The sequence below is a fragment of the Lampetra planeri genome, chromosome 51 (assembly GCF_965212315.1).
Source record: "Lampetra planeri chromosome 51, kcLamPlan1.2.h2, whole genome shotgun sequence".
Classification (NCBI taxonomy): domain Eukaryota; kingdom Metazoa; phylum Chordata; class Hyperoartia; order Petromyzontiformes; family Petromyzontidae; genus Lampetra; species Lampetra planeri.
The window spans coordinates 2,114,173-2,131,768 of NC_136157.1; the positions used below are offsets into that span (position 1 = coordinate 2,114,173).

General features: G+C 46.9%; 1 protein-coding gene across 2 annotated transcripts; it reads left to right on the forward strand.

Annotated features, from left to right (window-relative positions):
• The first annotated feature begins 3,818 nt into the window (after positions 1-3,818).
• LOC144734456 (olfactory receptor 1M1-like) lies at positions 3,819-11,450 on the forward strand. 2 transcript variants are annotated; one of them, XM_078616647.1, is made up of 3 exons: positions 3,819-4,573; positions 4,952-6,747; positions 7,977-11,450. In XM_078616647.1, exon 3 carries the CDS (start codon positions 7,992-7,994, stop codon positions 8,961-8,963), a length of 972 nt encoding a protein of 323 aa, XP_078472773.1. In that variant the 5' UTR covers positions 3,819-4,573; positions 4,952-6,747; positions 7,977-7,991; the 3' UTR covers positions 8,964-11,450. The 2 variants fall into 2 exon arrangements, with proteins under 2 accessions (XP_078472773.1, XP_078472774.1); XM_078616648.1 differs by having other exon boundaries at positions 3,819-6,752.
• The last annotated feature ends 6,146 nt before the right edge of the window (positions 11,451-17,596 follow it).

Sequence of the window (17,596 nt, forward strand, 5' to 3'; positions counted from 1 at the left end):
CGCGCTAGCACCACGGACAGCGCCTCTTCGCGCGCGCAACTCGTGTGTGTGTGAGCGCAAGGTGGGAGAATGACTGTTATAAACCTTTCGGCGTATTCCTCGGGGCTGTCATTAGAAGGTGGCCCAGCCTCCGGCGCAGACCAACGGGCAGTTGCGTAATCGGGAGGTCTCCTTACCCCCCCCCCCCCCCCCCACTAGGGGAGTTTGACTGAAGGCGACCTCCTGCAATGTCCAAGTCGCGCAATTACAGCGTGCCCACACACGCACACCATCGGGTCCCAATTATTGCCTTCTGATCTCTCGCTAATTTGCACGGCATGCAAGTTCTTTTTTACAAGGTCAAGTTGGCACGCCTAATGTGTGTTTTGTTAGCTGGAAGGTGGATTAGTGGTTTTTATATCGCAGCGTGATAAAGGTAAGTAGGCACTGCAGCTGCTGCTACATGGACCGGAGCAGCATTGCGACAGCGTGCTGTAAGGATGGCGGCGACTTGGACAAGGCGTTCATCCAGCAGTGGATTTATCACGGATTATTATCACACAAACATTTAGAATGTCACATTAGCAGGGTATTCACTTTTATTTTTACACCGTCATTACTCTGGTCAAATTTATTTTTGTATTCACACGCAGACGTGTTTTTTTTTTTAGATGTGTGAATTATATGTGTATCAATACGTTTGAAATTTAATTTTTAGGAGAACGTGAATTACAGGATGCCAATTTTTAATTGGGATAACCCCATGATTAAAAATTTGTCCCAAAAATATATAATACGTCTTTGTAAAAAATAAAATGGTAGGCAAAACAAAACTAGTTGAGTACTTTAATTAAATTCCGCAATATATATCAGCCATTTCATGGTTTGGCAACTCGTGTGTCCATGTGGGCGCGGTGCCGTGTTGGCCTTCGTCGGTGCTCGCAAACAGAACTCGCCCCGACAGTCTGTTAACAGCTATACCGGGCACCGTCTCTGTCGAGGGGGAGAGGGGGGTGAAACGGGCAGTGCCCAGAGAAAACCACGCAGACGAGGCAACAGCACCTTCATTTCACATCGATTGGGCACTGAAAAAATAAGAATCGGTTTTACCCTTTTCTGGCAATAAAACAGGAGGTGTTGAGATGGTCAAATACCCCAATCAAAACCTTTTGCAAGTAATCGAGTCTGCATTAACCAAACACAGTACTTGTGGTGAACATGCTCTGATAAGATTGGGGCACTCCCTACTTGCTGTACTGCCCTCTGGTGGCATCGCCTCGCAATGCGGGTGGGCATCTGCAGCGGGCCCCGGTCTCCGAGTGCGCACGCTGTCGTGCAGCGTGATACGGCAGGCGCCCCGCACTGCATCCCTTGGGTAGCCATTAAGAGCAAAGCGCCTCCTTGTGCAGACCAACTGCTGGCCGTGTAATTAAAGGGAAAGGCAATGGTCATTAAAATGTTATTGAAGGACGCTTCCATCCTCTCCGTAACGACTTGGCAACCATGTGCATCTAATAGTACGGTGCAGTCCTGCTTACGTGAGCAATATAATTTTATCCGCACAAACATGTTTACGTGGTTATCTGTGCATTACTGCTCAAAGGATGTGCTGTGATTTTTTGAACACTGCTAAATGAACATTTTAAACCCGACCGGCTTGAATTTTTCCATTACCTCGGCTGTTCGATTCTAAGTCTCGCGTTCGAAGTATGCAACTATGCAGGTGGAGGAGGCATGCGACTTGATTGTTAACAGCACAGCACAATGTCAGTCCGCGACTGCACGAATACACGAATAGTTTTTAACCTCCAGCAGTGTAAGGGGGGCATTGCATTATGCCACCTTGAGATCCACGAAGGCGCCCTGCAACAAGAAGATTTGGAGCAAGCAGAGAAGCTCTCCTCCATAACGGGCTTTTTTGGGTTAGATCGCGTAAATACAGGGTACTTAAAAAAATGTGTTAACAATTTTCAACACCATCACTAGAAATGTGCCTCCGGGCTCTGGAGACCATCTGGAGAAGATTCCGGGGATGCGTTGACAATGATGGCGAACAAGTGGAGAGACTTTGACCTTTTAAAGCTATTAACATTACATTTGTTATCATGTTACATTGCATTATCCGTTCTTTTTCCATTAAAAACGATAGTCCCATTTAAGTATTAAGATACATTTTAAGCACCCTGTATAAATGTGTCGTTAAACCCGCCACCACACGACAAAGACAATTAGTAAGGGGTTGTCATGTAAACACAACATGCCAATTCGTTACGAGGTCAGCACACCGGTGTGTTGGAGAGTAAACCCACTACAACATTTACAATTCAAGTACCGTGACGTTTCACCAGCAATTAACAACCAGCCTCATCAGGCGACGCATTTATATTGACGTGATCTAACCCAAACAAAAAAAACCTCATGGATAATATCGGTCACGAAAGCCCTACGACTACTCCATGTTAAGAAGCTGTCCATCATTCTACACGGCCTGCCTTGCTGCTGGGAGGTTCTCACTGGCCGAGTAAAAGGCCACCCAATTCACAACAACTGGACACCCATGCAAAGGAAAGATATTCTGTACAGCGATTTTCCAGGTAAATAAAATGTAATAAATAACTATTTATTTAATAAATAGAGCATATTTATTTCCTTGACCACAGCACCAAAAAAATAACCTCCCAATCACTTAATTCTGATTGGAAGAAACTTCAAGTGCTCCCCCCCCCCCCAAGGAATTAAATTGGGCTCAACTATTTTCCTGGCTGTAATCAAATTCACAAGCTTAAAAAAAAAGAATGTGCCATTAAACCCGCCACCACCCGATACACCCAATTAGGAAGGGATGTTAACAGAACCTGCCAATTCGTTACTAGTACAGCACACCGGTGTGTTGGAGAGAACATCCACAACATTTATTGCTCTCCAACACACAGCTATGCTGTATTCGTAACGAATTGGCAGGTTCTGTTTATGTGACAAACCTTACTAATTGGCTGTGTCGGGTGGTGGCCGGTTTAACAACACATTTATATTTACGCGATCTAACCCAAAAAAACCCTGTATTATGGATGATAGTGGTCGCGAACGCCTAATACGTGTTAAACTGTACTGACATAGCTTGCAATATTTGGCCTACTTAAACTTTACCACTGTTAGATTGTTTGTGAATAATTTATTTATTTTTGATGAAGAAGAAGAATAAGAAGAAAAATATGTCGCTTTCCCAAATCTTAACAATTGCTCAAAGTGCAAAAAACAATCTCCAATCGTTCAACGCTGCGTCGCTGCACTGGGCAGCGAGGCCACACAGTCCAAGTTGATCCCTGCACTGCACATGAGCTTCTGCGGCAGTGAGATTGTGGATCCCACAATTGTGATTATTTTTTTTCCTGTCGTTTCAGTTGTGTTTTTATTCTCAACTAATTTATTTTATTTTATCGGTATTCTAAAACATAAAGGGGAATACAATGTAAACGGACTTCATGTAGACGTCACTGAAATATTGGATTTTGTTTGGGAAACTGATAAAAATGGGTCACCCCATTACTGAATTATCCCAGTCTTCCCCGAAAATATCACTGCATTACAGATCCTCAGACATCAAATGTAAAACCCAATAGAATAGACGATGGCTAACAAGACAATGGCGGAACCAAATAAATGTTCAACAACGCAGATATTATCCTTTCTTCGTGGAGAGATCTGGGCCTGTCACATTCTTTTACAAGTGTAATGCGGGCGTAAACGGCCTCGCGGATATGACGTAATGGGGGGAGGGGTTAGGTCACGTGGGGGAGAGGGGTAAGTTCTTACGGGCGGTAACCGGAAGAGACGGGAGGAGAGTGTAAGAATAAAGACAGGAGGAGGCCACGCAGGGCAGAGGGTGGAGAGTGGCGCGATCGCCACAGGACGGGACTCGGCACCGTTGGCCAGCGGTGTCCGGGCACGGGGGAGACGGAGAGCAGCGGTGGGGCTGCAGCGAGAGCAGCTGAGAGACTGCACAAAGGCGGAAAGGCTAAGAGGGAAGCCAGCAGCGGAGCTGCATCGGGAGCGGGGAGAAAAGGCTACGTGAGCGACGGCAGCTGTCAAGCTGCCAAGCGGAAGGCTCTGAGCGAGGGCCGTGTGGGGCAAAGTTGTATGAACCCAAATAAAGGACAACGGAGACAGACACAGTGAAAGAGTCCTTTATTACACAAGGGAGACACTGCTCCAGTAAAACAATGTGTATAATTATTTCTACCGCAGGAGCACAAGTGCGAGTAACTCATCCAAACTATTTAAATGTTACCAGGCAAGGCCCCACCGAGCTATGCAACTCTTTTTCAGAAGCGACCTGGCGATCACAAATGATCGCTCAACGAAGTGGCTTCTCGCATGGAAATTTACAGCAGCCAAATACTCTGAACGCGTGGTTATGTTGATTCTAAATGTGGAGGAAAAAACCGGAGGACCCGGAGCAAAATCCTCGCGACCACGGGGAGAGACACGCAAACTCTAAATACACAGCAGCAGGCGTCAGGGTCGGGATCGAACCCACGACCTCCTGCGTACCAGGCGAGATTAGGAAAGGCTCCTGCAAAATGTCTACGTCAAGGTAAAGGCGCAGCCTTGCAAATGACTCGCTCACACCACTGCTGGCGTGAGCAGGGGTCGGCAACCTGCAGCTCCAGAGCTGCATGCGGCATGTGGCTCCGGAGCCACATGCGGCTCTTTGGCTGTCCGCTTGTGGGCAGCCGGTTTAAAAAAAAAAAAAACTTTAATGTGAAGATAATTTATTAAATGTGGCAGGGAATGGGTCACAGTGGAAGGTGTTGGTGACAACAAAATGTACAATAGTCAAACTGTGTTGCTAAATAATAACTAGGGGGGGGGGAGGGATTTTACGCAGTTTATTCCATCACCTAATTTGTTTATTCAAATCAGAATGTACTGTTGTCGTCTGCTGCATACCCACTGCCGTGTTTGTGTACAGGCAGCTCTGCGTGTGATGCGGCTCACGGAACTATTTTGGCGAAAGACAAGAAACCAAACATAGCATGTGACTCTTCGTCTTTACAAAAGGTTGTCGACCCCCAGCGAGAGCACGCTGGGCCAGACGTCTTGTCAGAGGTGGCGATATCCACAGTGCACAAGTGCCATGGCTGATAGCCAGACTCTGGTGAACCCATTTGGACCGCTGGGTAGACAAAGAGGCGGTGCTGGCAGAAAGGCATCAACGAAACTTGCAACGTCGTTTTAACTGCCACGCCGAAAAGTGAAATCAAACCGACGCGACCCTCTGAATTACAAGCACAGCGTACTCACCATGACACCACATGCCTGTTAACATGACTGGTTGGCACCCACAATGTCTATTGGTTGCCTATACGCGTTATGGGGGAGGGGGGGTACCCACATTTGATTCCATCACACGCGTTCTACCGATCAGCGATCTCTGGTGGACCAGTTGATACTGCTGGGATGCACAGAGGCGGTGTGGAGATTAAGACACTCATCATCCATGTTCTATCCACTGCTGGATGAACGCCTCTCCAAGTGGTTATCTCTCATGGGCTTGTGATGCAACACGCACAAGCCGATTCGTCGTTCCATCTCTGCAATGGACGTTCACTGGAGCAAGTTGGCTACTTGTGGGCTGCCACTCCATCACCACTTCTGGCGACGCTGTTTGCCCAAGCCCACTGCGTTCTCAAACACTCAACACGACGCCTCTAAACCAGGGGTCGGGCAACCTGCGGCTCTTTTTAAGGGACTGCTGCTTCGTGACGGTCATTTATTAAGGACCACCACCGTCTCGCATTCACCGCAACGCATTGGCGGCGGCTCTTGAAAATATTGACTTGTTTTTTTTTTTACCGAATTAGAACAAAAATGCCTCTTCTTGTTATTTCCGTTTGCTCGAACCTGATCCGCTTCCTGTCGCTCCGAGTACAAGCCTCTCCTCCACGCTTCTTTGAACAATTGTCAGCTCGTGTAATGTTTTCTTCTTCTTTGACAATATCCCCGTTTACCGAGCCGTTTCGCAGCAGGTGACGGTACAACGATTAAAATGTATCTTCAGGCATATTCGGTCTATCGCTTTTCATTATTACGTCCACTACTTGATGTCATCATTTATCACGCCAGTCTGCCTTCAATAACTGCCCCTAGGTACACATTACTCCGATGGGTGCTTTACCTGGGGTGCATGCACCCCCCTGGGGGTGCGAGATGCCCTGTCTGGGGGTGTGAGACGTGGCCAGATGTTTTCAGAAGGTAAATCATCGAAACGCAAATTAAGCACGGGCACGTAAGTACAACTTACTTTGTTTCATCAAACCTACGTATTTATTAACATAATGATTTTTTTTAACGATTGAGGCAAGGCTGCAGTAAAGGTTAATAACCACTGGGCTAAACAGATGTCCACCAATATTGATGAGCAAACTTGGACCCTTCATTTTTTGTATTGCTCATATTTATCTTGAGCTTTAACTTTGCAGCCTTCTTTATTAACATCTTCATAAAGTTTATAACAAAAAATAACGGGAGGGGTGGGGTGTGAAAACCCGTAAATTAAACGCCGATCGGCAGGCTCATAAGTGCCAATAATTGGCGTTGGTGTTGCTAATGAAGTGCAAAGGTCTGGCTCCCGGAATGATCATCTGACGAGTTCTTGCGCAATCACAGCGCCTCTACGATTACCTTCCAGGGTCCACGTGACGGCCTGAAATGTATAAAAGCGTGGCCAGCATTTGCCGGGAAAACATTTGCCGACACCACGGCAAGGTACGGTAAGTGTGTCTGTGAGTGTGTATATACATAGGGAGCGGTGGTGTCGCGGTTAGCACACTGCACTTTAAACCTGGCGACCCCAGTTTGATTCCCACTCACGGCCAACACCTGTGACGATTATCTGAACCGATCCTGAGCCTCCCCTAGCTCGACTCATCCTCAAATGAGAACCTGGTGCGGTGTGTGAGCATCGCTACTGGGGAGACAAAGGCGGCCGGGCGTGGTGCTGGCCATCCACTCCCTCGTGTGCCGTGCCGGCCTTCATAGGTGCTCGCTAACAGCACTTGCCCCAGCAGTCTGTTAAGGCTATATAGGGGATCGTTGTATATACATATACCTTTATATAGTAAGGTTGATTGTTGTCTCATTTCGAACGAGAATATCTAATTTGCATTTTAATTGAGTAATGAGGTGCAATGATGGGAAGCTCATCTGACCTGTTATTAAGCGATGCTCGTGTTGCATTTTTTAAGTGTTTATCGATGAGAAAAACCAAAATGCTTGTCAGTGATGTAGCTAGATAGACCACGCCATGGAGTGAAGAGATCGTCGTGCATTCACATTTTACAATAATTTCCTGTCATTTACAAACCAGTATATCAATCCACTATAATTGCAATTTAGTGCTAATTAACATGAAATATTTATGCAGCACACATTTTAATCTGTTTATCAGATACACGCTTTGAAATACAATGTCAGCAATTGGCTACATTTCATCCAGCAGTGAGCACAACGTGCTTCAAGATTTGTACCATCAGAGCAGGGTTTAAACCAGTGGCCCTTCACCTGGCGTGCACGCACCCCCTGGGGAGGGGGGGGGGCGAGATGTCCTTTCTGGGGGTGCGAGACATGGCCAGATTTGTTTTTTAGAAGGTAAATCATCGAGACACAAATGAAACCCTATGTATGTATTAACGTTTCCATGTTTTTTTCCGGTTGAGAACCCGAGGGGTGCAAGACTGCAGTCGAGGCTGAGAACCACTTGTTTAAATTAACACCGCTGACCAGCGTGAAAGAGGAGCCAACATACACATGCATGCATGTATGTTGGACTTTTTCGCACGGCATGTAGCCCACCGTGCTCATCGGAGGTGCGAGAAATACCATTTAAAGGAGCCCACTAGAGCCCCCTCTCGCAGAGGGCCCTTCCGCCAGCAGTGACGTGGCCGAGCAATTGCAGGGCTGCGCCTCGAACCTTTCTCTCTCTCTCTGCCCCCCAGCGTTAAACGTCGACCATGGACAACGGCAGCGACGTCGTTTATCTCGCAACCTTCGAGGCTCCCCACGGTGTCCAGCTGCTCATCTTCAGCCTCTGCCTGCCCATGTTCATCCTCACAGTTGTGGCCAACCTGTTGGTGCTCGCCACGGTGGTGGCCTGCGCGCACCTGCGCAAGCCCATGAACATCTTCCTGTGCAACCTCATGGTGGCCGACGTGATCGCCTGCGTGAGCAGCGTGCCCAGGCAGCTGCACATCCTGTTGACGGGCGACGGCCGCGTCGCGTACACGTCCTGCGTCGTGCAGATGTTTTGGGTGCACTTCTTCGTGCACAGCGAAGTCCTCACGCTCGCCGCGATGTCCGTCGACCGCTACGTGGCCATCTGCCGCCCGCTGCGCTACCACGCCATCGTCACGGCCGGGCGCGCGGCGGTCGCGACCCTGACGACGAACGTCGCTGTAGTCGCCGCCGTGTCGGTCGCCACCGCGCTCGTGGTGCCGCTAAAGTTCGCGGGGGACGATCGGCAAATTCAGGGCATTTACTGCGACAGCATGGGCATATCGCGGCTATCCATCTCGGACACGCGGATCAACGACCTGTACGGCCTCGCGCTCACCGCGGTGTTCATCGGCGTGCCGCTCTGCGCGATCGGCGTCACCTACTTCAAAATCATCCTCGAGTTGAAGAGGTCGAGCGGCGACTTCCGCAAGAAGTCCGCGTCCACGCTGACCACTCACTTCCTCGTGCTCGCCGTGGTCTTCACCTCGCTCTTTGTCACCATCCTCCTCCCGCGCCTCGTCAAGGACTTCCACGGTCCGCAGGTGCGGAACGCGAGGTGCGCCTCCCAGTTCGCCATCTTCATCATCCCCATCGCCAACGTCACGATTTACGTGTTCCGCACCAGGGAGCTGAGGGAGGCGATGCTCAGGTGTTTGAAACAGTCGCTCCCCAAGGCTCACGTCCACACGGAACGCAGCGGCAGAACTTAGGCCAGGGTTAATTTGAGTCATTGACCAGGGGTGACAATGTTTGATTTTGTTGTACTTTATCGTGAACAATCACAATCACGGCCGGTCCCCAGTTTCACGGCGTTCGCCGGCATGGTGACGTAGGCGAGCGGTTTCGCATTTGCAGAGGTACGTGGTGCGAGACCAGTTTGCGTTATCCCTCTCCCCATGGTCGCGTGGATTTTTTTTCTGGGTCCTCCGGTTTTTTTTTCCCTCCACGTTTAGAATCAACATTACGGCGTTTAAGTGTTATTTGGCTGCTATACATTTCCACGTGATAATACGCCACTTCGTCGGGCTATCATTTGTGATAGCCAGGTCGCTTCTGAAAAAAGAGCTACATAGCTCAGTGGACCTTACCTGGTAAAATAAAGATAGATATAAAATTAGTGGTTCATTCTGCGGCGAGTGTATTCGCCACACAATAAGCACACTGTCTGCATCACGGTGGACGTTTAACGGTCGTGATGAGCCACATTTGATTAAAACAAAAAACGTACCAGTAAATTATATGATTGGGGCAAATCACACGGTAACATTGCACCCACCCAGCAGACAAGACCGATCTGTATAGCTAACAAAGTGTAAACATATAGCATCTCGGTGATAGCCTGTGTTCTATAGGTATGGCACTAATACCATATGTAGTTACTAATCAATAGTAGTCAATACATGATACTGAAGTTAAGTTGATTTAAACTTCCTGCCTGCTGTTATGTTATATTTGTATCGCATAAAATAAACACATAGGTACTATAAATACATTTTAATATAAATTATAAACTGAGAATACATATTTTTCAGTCGCTGAATTCTTCAAATATCAAATCACATTGGTCCAGAAACTAAAACAAAGTGTGTGCATTTTCTTTTCATTTAAACTTACATTGGTGTAGGTTGGTGTATATTTGGATTTTGCATGTTCTCCCCCTGGTCGCATATATGTTTTTCTCCGGGTCCCCCGGTGTTTCCCTCTGCATTGAGAAACATGCGTTAAAATTATTTGACTGCTATAGATTTCCCTATAAGACACTTTGTTGCGCTATCATTTGTAGGCAGGTCGCTTCTGAAAAATAAGCTAATAGCGGAGTGGACTTTACCTGCTAAAATAAGTTTCGTTTTATTGTACATGGAGTGATCGTTTGTTGTTGTAACGCTCTGACCTGCCCCATACTATACTACTCTGAAAAAGAGCTGTATAGCTCATCCCTGCAGTATAAATATTCTGATTCTGGAGTAATTCCTTGAGTGGGTATCACGATGCGCTATGAACCCGGTGACCGGAGTTCAATTCCCAGCTAGGGCTAACATAAGTGGCAAGTGATGTCGGAACCAGTCCTGCCCTAACCATCACCCTCTCCCCTTCACCAACCTACACTGACCAGCGTGAAGTATGATAGAATATGAATGAAAAACTATCCAAAACCGAATGCTATTGGTAGGTTTTCATTTATCTCTTTGAGAATGGTTGGAATATATTTTGTTCACGCAGAATTAAGTAGATTTCCATTGCCAATATGAACCGATTTTTGTGTTTAGTTTGTTGTCCTTCCCCGGAACCTCCGATTCGCACGGTTGGCTACGTACAGTGCGAAATAAGGTCAATATACATGAAATATATTTATATAAGAAACCATTCCAGTTGCTTAAATATAGCATTTTGAGTTATTGTGCAATATGGAAATGAATAAAACAATACCCCCGTGAATACTGGCACAATCAAATATTTTCATTGAAATGTAAAATTTTACGTGATTTGAGTTGGCTCAATTTTTTGTTGCCATTATGGACAATGGCTTTGTGTGTATTTTTGTATTGTTATGGATTTGTATCTGTTATTATGGATGTTTTAATTGCTACTGGCAACCCACACGTCCTTTGGACGTGACCGGCCAGCAACACTTTTAATGTTATCTCAAGCCCTGTCTCTCTCCACCTGTTAAAGCCTTTTCTGTACTATATAAGGCAATGTTTCTAGATTTCCCCCTCTGATTATCTATATATATAAAATCGCAAATCTGTCTGTCTGTCCGTCTGTCTGTCTGTGTGTGTGTCTGTCTGTGTGTGTGTCTGTTTGTCTGTGTGTCGCCGGACCATACGCAGTTTCATTGGACGGTGGTTGCCCCTGGCAACGGGTAGCGACGCATTCGCTGCGGGGTGGACGCCATTTTTAATTCCCGTAAAAAATATGCGCACGCATTAACACGCGACTCTGAGGTAAATTCATCAAAGTTTCACGTCCTCTTCACTCCCCCACCCACCACAATGTGTGCAATTACTATTATAGGGTCGGTAGATAATAAAATTATAGCGATTAGACGGTATTATTGTAGCGCGGGGGGGGGGGGGGGGTAACGGCCCCTGTACCCAGCCTCAGCCGGATGGGCAATTTAGGCGAGGCTGGAGGCTCTGCACGATACTAGGCCTCGACACCCCACCACACTATAGGCCGTACATATTACTGCACAGCGGCCCAGGAGATCGTGGCTGGGGGGGGGGGGTAGCAGCCCATCTGTGTATATATATGTAAGGTTATTAAGAAATATATTTTTCACCCGGGCAACGCCGGGTACTTATGCTAGTATTTCTATATTCCTATCCCCTCTTCTACCCCTCCCTTCCTCTGAATTCAACCCACCGTATCTCACCCATTTCCCTGCCCCTTGTCTCTCTCCCAGTTATCTCTCTCGCTCTCCTCTTTCTTCGTTTTTTTCCTTTCCTCTCCAATGTACGCCTTTTCACGGTCTCCTGCCTGCCTCTCTCCCCTCCGTCTCTTCCTGCGTCCTCTGTCTCCCTCCCACACCTCCCTCTTCTCTCTTCCTCGATCGCATTCGGACGGGTTGCGGAGGCGTGACCGGGGGGCGTGACGCTTAGGAATGTCGGTGACGTCCTCGTGCTGTGATGTCACCTCCGGCCAAACGCACTTCGCTACGTGCCAGCCAGGTAGACAGGAATCCAGGCAGGTGACGGTTTTTTTTTCTTTCTGATATACAGGCGGTCCCCGCGTTTACCACACAATGGCGTTTCCAATAGAAGAGTAGAAACAAGGAAAAACACCACATGCCGATGTGTCTTTCCTTTTAACAGCCATATTTATCAGGATTAAGATGTAAAAAAATTTTCACAAAAACACACTGGAGAATAACAAAAGTTCCACGCCAAATCGCATCGATAACCAAACTGTTCAAATATGTTCAGTCATGTCAGAAGATGCGTCATAAATTGATCCGTGGTGGCATTATTGCAACGTCGTAATCTAGTCGTAAAATTGACTGTGGTAAACCGGATACCGCCTGTAGAATGATTGTGAGGCACTCTGGCATTCTCTGCAGCAGTACTACGGAGTACATTATCTTGTACTATATATGTATGTGATGCTGTATAAGTGCCTTTTTCAATACAATACACACGGGATCATTTTGAGAATAAGGTATCAGTTTACACATATATTAACAATGCATCGTTTCCAATTAAGGACGAGGATTCATGTCCCAAGAAACACGCAGCACAAATCACTTCGAATATCTATTTGTAAAATGAGAATGCATTATTGATTCATGATTGTAGCAAGACGACCTGCAGCAACGATAGTTATGGATGTGCAAGAAGGAATACAGAGGCTCAACACACGGGGAATGGCTCTCATTATTGATAAGTGCAGCTCCCAGACTCGTCAACCTGCATATTGTCTCCCCTTCACTCTCTCTCCATGCCCCTCCTACAACCTTCCATGGCCCCTCTCAACTAATCCCTACTTGCATCCTCTCCTTCCTCTGACACGTTCCCACCCTGTCCATGGATGCGACGGCTCTGCTATGTTATGCCATTTTGCTAATGGTTGTGTCGACAGGTGCTGGGCCAGTCCCTGGCTAACACTGCTCAGTCGATCATCCAGAAAGCCACACGACTCTCCCTCCAGCTACCAAGCAAACTAATATGTCTTGTCCTCCACCTCCAAGCTGATGGATCGTGCCGTGCTTGCCAGACTTTCCCCCCATTATCGACCCCCAACTGCCTCCCGAACGAGCCGGATTTCGAACAGATCGTTGCCTTCCAAACCCTCATAGAAGCTGGTTTACAGCGTCAACAGAAGACTGGCGAAGCAACGACTGAACTCTCTGGTGCTGCCTGTGGCACTCTTTGGTATGTATGTGTGTTGAACTTATTTCGCACAGTACGTAGCCAACCGTGCTAATCGGAGCTGCGGGGGATAGGACAACAAACTTAACACAAAAATCAGTTGTAAAGAAATGCTATTTAAATCTAAATTTAACAGTGCATAGCTCCACTGGCTTCCAAATATCAGACGGAAGAGCGATCTAGACGGCCGCCGAAGGGCATCTGAAAGCGTGCAATGCGGTGACTTCCTTTGTTGGACGGTTAGCCAGAAGCCGCTGTTGCAAAGATGACTGTGATGATGATGGTTGATGCTCCTTGACGAGATCAGCAAAGGTGTTGTGGTTCATTTGTGGCAAGCACTTTGTGTGTAAGGAGTGTACGTTACACCTAATCGATGCTCAGCAACGGTATTGTCAGGGTGAACACGGTCGCAAGAGGATTATGAAAAACGGCCTCCCTCTAGCCCAGGGGTCGACAACCCGTGGCTCAGCAGCCACATACGGCTCTTTAAGGGCTGTTTCGTGAAGTTTTCTATTGAAGGACCGTCTCGTATTTACATGCATTGAAATATTGAGGTTTTTTTTCCACCGAATTCGAACTTATTCCTCTTCTCGTTCTCCTGGTTACCGACCCATGCTCTAGCCTGTCTGCCCATGCTCCCATTTCTAACGCTTTCTTCCAACTGTTCTACATACCCCCACTACATACTCACCCTCATCCACCGCGCCGTCCCTCGCCATCCATTGTCACTTAACCATCCATTGTCACTTAACCATCCATTATCAACTTCCCCGCCGATCCGTCACCGCAACTCCTCACGACTTCACAATCCATTACTCCACTCTCACCACCAATGGATTTCGCTGTACTTTGGTAACGTAAAAGCCCCCTCGCACCAACATAATAATATACCAGGCGAGCATGTGTGGCACATGGTGTCAAGAGTCGGAAAAGAATCCACCTCCCCCCCCACTCTATTATAATATTATTCAGGATACTACAAGCTGCATCCCCAAGCCAGAAGTGTTGACGAGAGCTCAATACTTCCCCGAGCAGGTGAACACGCCGCAGGCCCTGCCCTCTCACGCCGTGATTTTGGCTAGAAACCAACATCAGATTCACAGCGGTGAAGGTGCCGCCAATCCGCGAGGCAGGCAGAAACGGGCTAAAGTAAATCAAGATTAAAGTAAAAGTGTTACTTTTTGCGTACATGAGCTGAGGTTCGAGCTTGAATACCAAATTAAAAGAAACCTACCTGCAAGAAGTCTCCGAGTCCATTTGTTGTGCACGCGTTGACACCTGAATTGAATGATTTTCTTTATTTTTAAACAATCAATGTGTAGCCACCGGACTGGACATACGCTCTACAAGTTGGGAAGTGTTACACATCCCACGGTGAGCAATTGCACGGTGAGAGTGTACTCCTTGGTGATGGTGTGCGCTGTTCGTGGGAGCGGTGAGCGCCGTTGGTTCGAGCTCGGATTCCCGTGTTCCTATGGGCCAGCACCCCTTTAGACCTTCCTGCAATCGAACGTAAATCTGCCTAATCATCGGTTAGATTGTCATCTACAGTTGATCATCAATAATTATCTGAGACCGCGCAATAATCCAGCTTCCAACATTATCCGGAGGTCCCAGGCCGATCCGGCGAAACCGGCAAAACCGTTCCGAAGGCCGCAACCAATCCGGTGATCGGCGCCATGTGCGTGACAAAAGACTAGGTGTGCTTGATGTCGGTGTTAAATATGATATATACAGTGCATTTTACACTACATACAAATGAAACAAAGAAAATACTGCACGTATGTACATCACCCCATGCGGAGTCTTCGAGATTGCAGTGGTAAGTACGGCACAGTAAATACGGTAACTTTTAAAGTAGGATATTTATTTTTGTCTATTTATATGTTTATTATGCCCATTTCATTTCGTAAACAAATATAAAACACCCCTACAATGTACAAGAATGTGCAAAAATAAGCTATTTGAAATTATTACGTGAAAATCCGGCATCCCCTCGCTCCCAAAGCCGCCAGATAAACGTAACAGTAATGTTTAGTTAACATTATGATAGTGGTATTGGCGGTGATTATTTGAAATGTTAAATATCATGAGGCACTATATAATGTTGGCACGATAATGCTGCTACAATCAGCGTATAACCAGTGCACCTCCGATTAGCATGATTGGCTGTGTACGATACGAAAGAAATTCAACAAGCCTTACACACGAGTATGCACACGGCCTTAAGTTAGCCTTGTTTTACAGCCTTGTTATATGTTATGATTGAATTGCAGTAATTTCTGTGAGCGATTTCAATGGCATGGTTATGCAAAAATTATTGACGGTAATGCCTACTGGTGTTTTGATACACCGTTTGGTTTCAGACCCCACAGGGTTAATTCAATTGAGGAGCTGTTTAGTACCACAGATATTGTAAAAAAGACGTTCCTTATATCTGAGTCAAATTTATATATATGACCAAAAGGCATGAAGGTACATCTGAACCGTGCGAGGAGGGCATCGAGGGCAGTCTGGAGAGGCGTCTATGAACTTGGTTCTTTTCTCATTGGTCAAATAGGTGCCGTGCATAAATTTGAATTGGATGAGATTTAGTAGTAGCGATCTTGGGCCAGAAAAAGGGGCCCGCCAGATTTGGATCAATTTACGCTGGGGGATATCTTGGCCCAGAAGTTTATTCCAGAGTTTTCTAGTGGTAGTTCTAGTCTGAAATCCCTCGCCGTCCACGATGCACTATATTGACTTTCCGTGTCTCTAACCAGTCTATTATCATGCATACATAATGGCCAAAGTTCTTGTCTGGGGTTTTGGTGATGACGTCCTTGATCTGTAGGTTACTAAATAAATGTGTCTGGGGAATGTTGTATCTTGCTTGTAGCTGTTCCAAAGGATAACAAGTTGCCTTCTTCGGACAGGAGGTCACCAACTTTTTCCAGTCCTGCCACTTTCCAGCTGGGCTAACTTATTTCCTTTCCCCAATTTTCAACGGAGGGTTATCTAATAGCAGGGACAATCTAAGAAGGGGCGTAGGGAGGGGAATATTTTTGTCCCTACATATCCCCAGTGGAGAGGAAACTGTCCACACCGATTTGATGCTCAGGGGCATATCTTTGGTCCATGAGAGGGAATTCTTAGAAAGGGACCATGGACTCACAGACCCCTCCTCCCACCTTTTGCAGTATTTGAACAGGTCAGGGAGAGCCATGCTACCTGCCTTCGCAAGGAGGGTAAGGGGGTGATAAAATATATCTGCGCGAGTTTATGGTTCCAGATGAAGGAGATATGTGAGTGGAGTTTTTTTTAAAGAAGGGTCTTGGCATCTAGGAAGGAACCGTTCGTAAGTGGCGTAGGGGTTTTGGGAGAGCCATCATTTTAACCAGATGAGCTCTGTTGTGGAGAGAAAGGGGCACGAGTAAGGTGACAATCTCCTGTAGCAAGGAGGGGACGTTATATTTGAAGAGCGATGTTAGAAAAGAGAGGATTGTCACTCCCAGGCATTGATGTGGGTTTGGCACCACTTCAAAGGGGCATCAAACCCTCTGGGGGTTTCGGGGAGGTAGGGAACAGGGGTGTTAGTTCCAATTTAGCTGCGTATAGCTTGTACCCCGACGCTCTCCCGTACTTCCCCCCACCAGAGCCAGAATGGCGGGGATTGAAGTCTTTGGATCCTTAAAGGTGATGAGGACATCATCGGCGTACAAGTAAATTGTATTCTCCATTGCTCCACAACTTACCCCTGAGATATGGTAGCGACTCTGGATACCCACATTGAAGGGCTCCAAGGCCAAAGTAAATAATAGTGGGGGGAAGGGGGAAACCCTGCCTCATGGCTACGCTTTAGCTGAAAAATTGGGGATGCCAAGCCATTCGTGACCAGCATAGCTGATTGGTTAGCATGTAATAGTCTGTATATGTCAGTGAATGAAGAAGGGATGCCACATGTATCCATAAACCGGAATAGGAAGGTCCTCTCCACCCTGTCAAAAGCCTTTTCATCATCTAGGGTAAGGGCATAGACAGATCGATTGTCATTTGTGGGTATTTCTACTGTATTGACAAGGGCCTTCGCGTTGTTGGCCAAGTCTCTGTTCCTGAGTAGTCCCGTCTGCGCTTCGCCAATGGTCATCGGAAAGGCCCTTTCCATTAAATGTGCGAGGATCTTGGAGAGGAGTTTATAGTCCGTGTTAAAAAGTGAGATGGGGCTGTTGTTACCTAATTCATCCGCTGGAGTGCCCAATTTATACGAGACTGAGATCCTGGCTTCATTCCAGGTTCAATCGAGATTTTAAAGTGCATGTGGGAGGAAACTGGAGCACTCAAAGATAACTCACACGTGCAAAGGAGCAACAATCTAACCCATACAGATAGAAGAGATGGGAGTCCACAATTGTTGTACTTCATTCTCTTCGAAAGCCACGGTAGGCACCTTGACGGGGACGAGAAAGGAGTTTCACAACTAACAATCACATCACATT

What these genes read in the sequence shown, in the direction of transcription:
- LOC144734456 (XM_078616648.1), top strand. Translation starts at nt 7,992, where the DNA reads ATGGACAACGGCAGCGACGTCGTTTATCTCGCAACCTTCGAGGCTCCC.